Below are 10,000 nucleotides of genomic sequence, written 5' to 3'. Positions count from 1 at the left end.
GAAGGAACCCTGATGCCCCTTTTCCACCAAAGCAGTTCCAGGGCTGGTTCGGGGCCAGTGCTTAGTTTGGAACCGGGTTTTCTGTTTCCACTGACAAAGAACTGGCTCTGGGGCCAGAAAAAACCGGTTCCAGGCTAGCACCAACTCTCTGCTGGGCCAGAGGAAAGAACCGCTTACGTCAGCGGGGGGGGGGGGGCGGAGTTGTTAAGACCAACAACAATAACAAGACCGCGAAAGGTCGCCGTTTTTAAGAGACGAGAAGCAGCAGCTGTACAAACGCGAAGTCATCCATTATTATTATTGTTGTTGTTGCTGCTGCTCTTCCACGTTGTTTTTGCTTCGATATTCGTGCCAAGGTTTATGCAAACGTAGCGACGTAACTGACGTATACAGCGACATAATGACGTGGCTTCCCTTAGCACCGCGAGCGATGGAAAAGCAAACTGGTTCTCAGCTGGCTCGCAAGTTGAACGAGTTGTGAACCAGCACCAGCACTGGCCCCGAACCAGCCCTGGAACTGATCTGGTGGAAGAGGGGTATGAGTAATGAAATATGTGTGCTACGAGCTCCTCCTTCTGTAACAACATCTATAAGCTCCTCCTTTTTTCATTAGGAAATCTACAAGCTTCTTCTTTATACTTCCTGATGTCTACCTGGTCTCCTACCATCCTCACGCCCCAAACTCCGCCTCCTATCATCCTCATGCAAGAAAAACTCCACCTCCCATCATCCTCATGTAAGAAAAACTCCACCTCCTATCACCCTCACGCCCCAAACTCCACCTCCTATCATCCTCATGCAAGAAAAACTCCACCTCCCATCATCCTCATGTAAGAAAAACTCCACCTCCTTATCATCCTCAAAACTTATCATCCTCATGTCTTAACTCCGCCTCTTATCATCCAATGCCCCAAACTCCACCTCCTATCATCCTCATGCAAGAAAAACTCCATCTCCTATCATCCTCATGCCCCAAACTCCACCTCCTATCATCCTCATGCCCCAAACTCCACCTCTTATCATCCTTATGTCTTAACTCCACCTCCTATCATCCTCATGCCCCAAACTCCACCTCTTATCATCCTCATGCCCCAAACTCCACCTCCTATCATCCTCATGCCCCAAACTCCACCTCCTATCATACTCATGCCCCAAACTCCACCTCCTATCATCCTCATGCAAGAAAAACTCCACCTACTATCATCCTCATGCCCCAAACTCCACCTCCTATCATCCTCATGCCCCAAACTCCACCTCCTATCATTCTTATGCCCCAAACTCCACCTCTTATCATCCTCATGCCCCAAACTCCACCTATCATCCTCATGCCCCAACTCCGCCTCCTATCATCCTCATGCCCCAGATTCCACCTCCTATCATCCTCATGCCCCAAACTCCACCTCCTATCATCCTCATGCCCCAAACTCCACCTCCTATCATCCTCATGCCCCAAACTCCACCTCCTATCATCCTCATGCCCCAAACTCCACCTCTTATCATCCTCATGCCCCAAACTCCACCTCCTATCATCCTCATGCCCCAAACTCCACCTCTTATCATCCTCATGCCCCAAACTCCACCTCCTATCATCCTCATGCCCCAAACTCCACCTCTTATCATCCTTATGTCTTAACTCCACCTCTTATCATCCTCATGCCCCAAACTCCACCTCCTATCATCCTCATGCCCCAAACTCCACCTCTTATCATCCTCATGCCCCAAACTCCACCTCCTATCATCCTCATGCCCCAAACTCCACCTCCTATCATCCTCATGCCCCAAACTCCACCTCCTATCATCCTCATGCCCCAACTCCACCTCCTATCATCCTCATGCCCCAAACTCCACCTCCTATCATCCTCATGCCCCAAACTCCACCTCCTATCATCCTCATGCCCCAAACTCCACCTCCTATCATCCTCATGCCCCAAACTCCACCTCCTATCATCCTCATGCCCCAAACTCCACCTCCTATCATCCTCATGCCCCAAACTCCACCTCCTATCATTCTCATGCCCCAAACTCCACCTCCTATCATCCTCATGCCCCAAACTCCACCTCCTATCATCCTCATGCCCCAAACTCCACCTCCTATCATCCTCATGCCCCAAACTCCACCTTCTATCATCCTCATGCCCCAAACTCCACCTCCTATCATCCTCATGCCCCAAACTCCACCTCCTATCATCCTCATGCCCCAAACTCCACCTCCTATCATCCTCATGCCCCAAACTCCACCTCCTATCATCCTCATGCCCCAAACTCCACCTCCTATCATCCTCATGCCCCAAACTCCACCTCCTATCATCCTCATGCCCCAAACTCCGCCTCCTATCATCCTCATGCCCCAAACTCCGCCTCCTATCATCCTCATGCCCCAAACTCCACCTCCTATCATCCTCATGCCCCAAACTCCACCTCTTATCATCCTCATGCCCCAAACTCCACCTCCTATCATCCTCATGCCCCAAACTCCACCTCCTATCATCCTCATGCCCCAAACTCCACCTCCTATCATCCTCATGCCCCAAACTCCACCTCCTATCATCCTCATGCCCCAAACTCCACCTCCTATCATCCTCATGCCCCAAACTCCACCTCTTATCATCCTTATGTCTTAACTCCACCTCTTATCATCCTCATGCCCCAAACTCCACCTCCTATCATCCTCATGCCCCAAACTCCACCTCTTATCATCCTCATGCCCCAAACTCCACCTCCTATCATCCTCATGCCCCAAACTCCACCTCCTATCATCCTCATGCCCCAAACTCCACCTCCTATCATCCTCATGCCCCAAACTCCACCTCCTATCATCCTCATGCCCCAAACTCCACCTCCTATCATTCTCATGCCCCAAACTCCACCTCCTATCATCCTCATGCCCCAAACTCCACCTCCTATCATCCTCATGCCCCAAACTCCACCTCCTATCATCCTCATGCCCCAAACTCCACCTCCTATCATCCTCATGCCCCAAACTCCACCTCCTATCATCCTCATGCCCCAACTCCACCTCCTATCATCCTCATGCCCCAAACTCCACCTCCTATCATCCTCATGCCCCAAACTCCACCTCCTATCATCCTCATGCCCCAAACTCCACCTTCTATCATCCTCATGCCCCAAACTCCACCTCCTATCATCCTCATGCCCCAAACTCCACCTCCTATCATCCTCATGCCCCAAACTCCACCTCTTATCATCCTCATGCCCCAACTCCGCCTCCTATCATCCTCATGCCCCAAACTCCACCTCCTATCATCCTCATGCCCCAAACTCCACCTCCTATCATCCTCATGCCCCAAACTCCACCTCCTATCATCCTCATGCCCCAAACTCCACCTCCTATCATCCTCATGCCCCAAACTCCACCTCTTATCATCCTCATGCCCCAAACTCCACCTCTTATCATCCTCATGCCCCAACTCCGCCTCCTATCATCCTCATGCCCCAACTCCGCCTCCTATCATCCTCATGCCCCAACTCCGCCTCCTATCATCCTCATGCCCCAAACTCCACCTCCTATCATCCTCATGCCCCAAACTCCACCTCCTATCATCCTCATGCCCCAAACTCCACCTCTTATCATCCTCATGCCCCAAACTCCACCTCTTATCATCCTCATGTCTTAACTCCACCTCCTATCATCCTCATTTCTCAACTCCACCTCCTATCATCCTCATGCCAGAAAAAAATCCGCCTCTTATCATCCTCATGCCCCAAACTCCACCTCCTATCATCCTCATGCCCCAAACTCCACCTCCTATCATCCTCATGCCCCAGACTCCACCTCTTATCATCCTCATGTCTTAACTCCGCCTCCTATCATCCTCATGCCCCAAACTCCACCTCCTATCATCCTCATGCCCCAAACTCCACCTCCTATCATCCTCATGTCTTAACTCCGCCTCCTATCATCCTCATGCCCCAAACTCCACCTCCTATCATCCTCATGCCCCAGACTCCACCTCTTATCATCCTCATGTCTTAACTCCGCCTCCTATCATCCTCATGCCACAAACTCCACCTCCTATCATCCTCATGCCCCAAACTCCACCTCCTATCATCCTCATGCCCCAAACTCCACCTCTTATCATCCTCATGCCCCAAACTCCACCTCCTATCATCCTCATACCCCAAACTCCACCTCCTATCATCCTCATGCCCCAAACTCCACCTCTTATCATCCTCATGCCCCAACTCCGCCTCCTATCATCCTCATGCCCCAAACTCCACCTCTTATCATCCTCATGCCCCAACTCCACCTCCTATGATCCTCATACCCCAAACTCCGCCTCCTATCATCCTCATGCCCCAAACTCCACCTCTTATCATCCTCATGCCCCAAACTCCACCTCCTATCATCCTCATGCCCCAAACTCCACCTCTTATCATCCTCATGCCCCAAACTCCACCTCCTATCATCCTCATGCCCCAAACTCCGCCTCCTATCATCCTCATGCCCCAAACTCCACCTCCTATCATCCTCATGTCTTAACTCCGCCTCCTATCATCCTCATGCCCCAAACTCCACCTCCTATCATCCTCATGCCCCAAACTCCACCTCCTATCATCCTCATGCCCCAGACTCCACCTCTTATCATCCTCATGTCTTAACTCCGCCTCCTATCATCCTCATGCCGCAAACTCCACCTCCTATCATCCTCATGCCCCAAACTCCACCTCCTATCATCCTCATGCCCCAAACTCCACCTCTTATCATCCTCATGCCCCAAACTCCACCTCCTATCATCCTCATACCCCAAACTCCACCTCCTATCATCCTCATGCCCCAAACTCCACCTCCTATCATCCTCATGCCCCAAACTCCACCTCCTATCATCCTCATGCCCCAAACTCCGCCTCCTATCATCCTCATGCCCCAAACTCCACCTCTTATCATCCTCATGCCCCAACTCCACCTCCTATCATCCTCATACCCCAAACTCCGCCTCCTATCATCCTCATGCCCCAAACTCCACCTCTTATCATCCTCATGCCCCAAACTCCACCTCCTATCATCCTCATGCCCCAAACTCCACCTCTTATCATCCTCATGCCCCAAACTCCACCTCCTATCATCCTCATGCCCCAGACTCCACCTCTTATCATCCTCATGTCTTAACTCCACCTCCTATCATCCTCATTTCTCAACTCCACCTCCTATCATCCTCATGCCAGAAAAAAATCTGCCTCCTATCATCCTCATGCCCCAAACTCCACCTCTTATCATCCTCATGTCTTAACTCTGCCTCCTATCATCCTCATGCCCCAAACTCCACCTCCTATCATCCTCATGCCCCAGACTCCACCTCTTATCATCCTCATGTCTTAACTCCGCCTCCTATCATCCTCATGCCCCAGACTCCACCTCTTATCATCCTCATGTCTTAACTCCGCCTCCTATCATCCTCATGCCCCAAACTCCACCTCTTATCATCCTCATGCCCCAAACTCCGCCTCCTATCATCCTTATGCCCCAAACTCCACCTCCTTTCATCCTCATGCCCCAAACTCCACCTCCTATCATCCTTATGCCCCAAACTCCACCTCCTATCATCCTCATGCCCCAAACTCCACCTCCTATCATCCTCATGCCCCAAACTCCGCCTCCTATCATCCTCATGCCCCAAACTCCGCCTCCTATCATCCTCATGCCCCAAACTCCACCTCCTATCATCCTCATGCCCCAAACTCCACCTCCTATCATCCTCATGCCCCAAACTCCGCCTCCTATCATCCTCATGCCCCAAACTCCGCCTCCTATCATCCTCATGCCCCAAACTCCACCTCTTATCATCCTCATGCCCCAACTCCACCTCCTATCATCCTCATACCCCAAACTCCGCCTCCTATCATCCTCATGCCCCAAACTCCACCTCTTATCATCCTCATGCCCCAAACTCCACCTCCTATCATCCTCATGCCCCAAACTCCACCTCTTATCATCCTCATGCCCCAAACTCCACCTCCTATCATCCTCATGCCCCAGACTCCACCTCTTATCATCCTCATGTCTTAACTCCACCTCCTATCATCCTCATTTCTCAACTCCACCTCCTATCATCCTCATGCCAGAAAAAAATCTGCCTCCTATCATCCTCATGCCCCAAACTCCACCTCTTATCATCCTCATGTCTTAACTCTGCCTCCTATCATCCTCATGCCCCAAACTCCACCTCCTATCATCCTCATGCCCCAGACTCCACCTCTTATCATCCTCATGTCTTAACTCCGCCTCCTATCATCCTCATGCCCCAGACTCCACCTCTTATCATCCTCATGTCTTAACTCCGCCTCCTATCATCCTCATGCCCCAAACTCCACCTCTTATCATCCTCATGCCCCAAACTCCGCCTCCTATCATCCTTATGCCCCAAACTCCACCTCCTTTCATCCTCATGCCCCAAACTCCACCTCCTATCATCCTTATGCCCCAAACTCCACCTCCTATCATCCTCATGCCCCAAACTCCACCTCCTATCATCCTCATGCCCCAAACTCCGCCTCCTATCATCCTCATGCCCCAAACTCCGCCTCCTATCATCCTCATGCCCCAAACTCCACCTCCTATCATCCTCATGCCCCAAACTCCACCTCCTATCATCCTCATGCCCCAAACTCCGCCTCCTATCATCCTCATGCCCCAAACTCCGCCTCCTATCATCCTCATGCCCCAAACTCCACCTCCTATCATCCTCATGCCCCCCCAGTCCATCTGTAGTAGATTAATCACAGGTGAAGCTCTGAGCTCGCTGCCTCTTCAGGACGTCACAGTGGACGCTTCCTTCCATCTGTCTGTAGCACCAGGGTCAAAGGTCATCGACCCCATTTTGTGAGCCAGATTCTATTTTTTGCTGTCATTCAGTCGTTTTGTGCGAAACTAAACCTGGCACAACACACACACACACACACACACACACACACACACACACACGCCTCCCACCAGAGAGTCGTCTGTATGAGCGAGTTTCCGTGAGCACGAATCACAGTCTAGCGTGCGATATAAACAGTGTGACGTTCACTTTTATTTCACGTCTAAAAATAGAATTTTTGATTTTTTTGAAATGGGTTTAGCCAGTGAAAGCGTGATTACGGTCACTCTGAAGTTGATTGATTTCCTGTAACAGCACGTCCCTGTGTGTTTTATTCCTCATACAGCACAGCAGTGTGGCAAAGATCACACGTTTGTATTTATTTTTATCCATTTAGAGTTGCATTTAATGTTGTGAAACTCCTCTTTCCTTCCCTTTCTTGTTTTCCTTTTCCTGCCCTTCTCTCTCTCTCTCTCTCTCAATTCCTTTATTGATTATTTTTATTTCCCTTCTTTCCCCTTTCATCTTCATTCCGTATCTCCCTCTCTTTCTCTCTCACTCACGCTATCCTCTTCTCCATCCATCCCTCCAATGTCTCAGTGTTACTCAGCACATCCCGCAGCCGATCGGACGTTAAAACCCATGGTTTCGTTAAACGTGCTACGATGTTGTGATAGACGTCGGACCCTGCGGTATTTTCACTAGTGTTTGTTGAAGGATGAACGCTGACTCACCTGTCGCAGCGAGGACCGGCGTAACCCACTCGGCACCGATCACAGACCAGCTGACCATCTTCGTCCTGGTGGCAGGTTGGACTGAAGCTGCGTCGTTTTTGCGCAAACGCCATCACCGAAAGAAGAAAAAGCAAAAAGAAGTGAGTGAGAGACGCCATCGTTATGCCCCACACGAGCACCGCGACATGTCTGGAACAAACTGCAGCTCGGAACCGCAGAGATCCCAAAGATAGCCGGTGTGGAAGGGAAGGTCAGGTTTCGGCTTAGCGCTAACACTCCGGCTATTTCCGACACCGTCGCATTCCTGGCTGGGGCAGTTTATTGGGAATGGTGGTGGTGGTGGTGGTGGCTGGGGGGGGGGCTTCTCTTTCTTTAGCCTGTGTGCTCGGGGCACTGGAATGTTCAGCTGCTGGGTTCTCTTGCCTGCCGAGGCTGAGCAGAAGGGATTAGTCATTAGCATGCTAGAATGGAGTGATTGTTAGCTTAGCGCCTCAGCGAATCAGACCTGTATCTATCAGGAAAATTTCGCTGACTGGAGAACTCAGGACCTTTACACCACGGAGAAGGTTTTTGTTTATTTTTCTGAGGAACCTTGATGTGACTCGGGCAGTAACGTCTCAAATTAAACACTGTAAATAGCTTGACGTGCTGTCCCATGCGTAACTGAGCCACCAGGTTCTACTTATAACATCTCATATAGAGTACCAGTCAAAAGTTTGTACACCGCTACTCTACTCATTGATAGGTGTTTCTGTATTGTGACTATTCTCTACATTGTAGAACAATACTGACAACATCAGAACTATGAAATAACATCAGAAACATCAAATTTCAAGTCAAAGTCAAATTTCAAATCAAATTTCAAGTCCAAGTTCAACTCAAAGTCAAATTTCAAGCCAAAGCTCACATCAAAATCAAATTTTAAGTTAAATTTCAAGTCAAAGTTCATCTCAAAGTCAAAGTTGAAGTCAAATTTCAAGTTAAATTTCAAGTCAAAGTTGAAGTCAAAGTTCAACTCAAAATCAAATTTCAAGTCAAAGTTCAAGCCAAAGTCAAATTTCAATCCAAATTTCAAATCAAATTTCAAGTCAAAGTTCAAGCCAAAGTCAAATTTCAATCCAAATTTCAAATCAAATTTCAAGTCAAAGTTCAACTCAGAGTCAAATTTCAAGCCAAAGCTCACATCAAAATCAAATTTTAAGTTAAATTTCAAGTCAAAGTTAATCTCAAAGTCAAAGTTCAAGTCAAATTTCAAGTTAAATTTCAAGTCAAAGTTGAAGTCAAAGTTCAACTCAAAATCAAATTTCAAGTCAAAGTTCAAGCCAAAGTCAAATTTCAAATCAAATTTCAAGTCCAAGTTCAACTCAAAGTCAAATTTCAAGCCAGAGCTCACATCAAAATCAAATTTTAAGTTAAATTTCAAGTCAAAGTTGAAGTCAAAGTTCAACTCAAAATCAAATTTCAAGTCAAAGTCAAATTTCAATCCAAATTTCAAGTTAAATTTCAACTCAAAGTAAAATTTTTCAAGTCAAAGTCAAATTTGTAAAAAAAAAAAAAGGTTTGATATTTTAAATTCTACAGCGTATCCAGTGTTTCCCTTGATTACTTTTTCCACACTGTTGGCATTTTCTTAACCCGCTTCATGAGGGAGTCACCTGGAATGTTTTCAATTAACAGCTGTGTCTCGTCAAAAGTTAATTAGTGCATGAGTTTCTTGCCTTCCTAATGCGTTTGAGATCAAACAGCAAATAATAAAAATACTAGACAGTAAATAGCTCTATTCCACAGCTGTACTAATCCATACAGTGTTGCATCATGAACCGAACAACTAAAGAAAGAGAAACAACGTCCATCGTTACTTTAAGACGTGAAGTGACTTAATGAATAAAAATAAAGAAACACACTGAATTAGAAGGGGTGTACAAACTTCTGACTGGCACTGTCAGTCAATATGAATCATTTCATGATTATAATTAGAGAGGAAGTGACATCACACACTTGTTGGAGGGCGTCAGTAGAGGACAGGCACATGGCTGGCAGTCGTCAGGGGTTCCTCTGGTGGCATCACCATAGTAACCAGGAGCACACACATCACAGTTTGGGCCTGTGGTGTGGTGTCTACATTCCTGTTACACACACACACACACACACACACGTCACTGTAGGACACTGAGTCCATCAAAAACACATAACGACTAATCTAATCACACACTCGTGTTTTCTTTAGGTGATATCAATGTTCTAGCTTTGTAAATATGTTCTACCTGGAACCTTCTATGAAAGGAAAACCTCTGCACTAAGGTTTAATGTCAATTCGTTAAGGTTCCCCCAGAGCTACAAACCGAAGAAAGAACCTACTGTTGTTCCACCACCTACTGTTAGAAAGTTAAACCTAGAACCCAGAGTTCATCTTTTTGAAGGAAACTCCAGAACCCTACATGTGGGTTA

The 10,000-nt window shown here is 48.0% G+C and overlaps 1 protein-coding gene across 1 annotated transcript in view; it reads right to left on the bottom strand.

Moving 5' to 3' along the window:
* lama2 (laminin, alpha 2) overlaps window positions 1-10,000 on the bottom strand; it is a 285,101-nt gene that overhangs the window by 103,128 nt on the left and 171,973 nt on the right. The window contains exons 17-18 of the mRNA XM_060913573.1: window positions 9,551-9,678; window positions 7,553-7,639 (exon numbers count right to left, since the gene is read on the bottom strand). Coding sequence (XP_060769556.1) covers window positions 7,553-7,639; window positions 9,551-9,678 — 215 coding nt within the window. The remainder of the gene's footprint in view (window positions 1-7,552; window positions 7,640-9,550; window positions 9,679-10,000) is intronic.

The sequence above is a fragment of the Neoarius graeffei genome, chromosome 2 (assembly GCF_027579695.1).
Source record: "Neoarius graeffei isolate fNeoGra1 chromosome 2, fNeoGra1.pri, whole genome shotgun sequence".
Lineage (NCBI taxonomy): Eukaryota > Metazoa > Chordata > Actinopteri > Siluriformes > Ariidae > Neoarius > Neoarius graeffei.
Note: the sequence above shows the minus strand (reverse complement) of the source record. Positions and strands in the feature narration are given on the sequence as shown.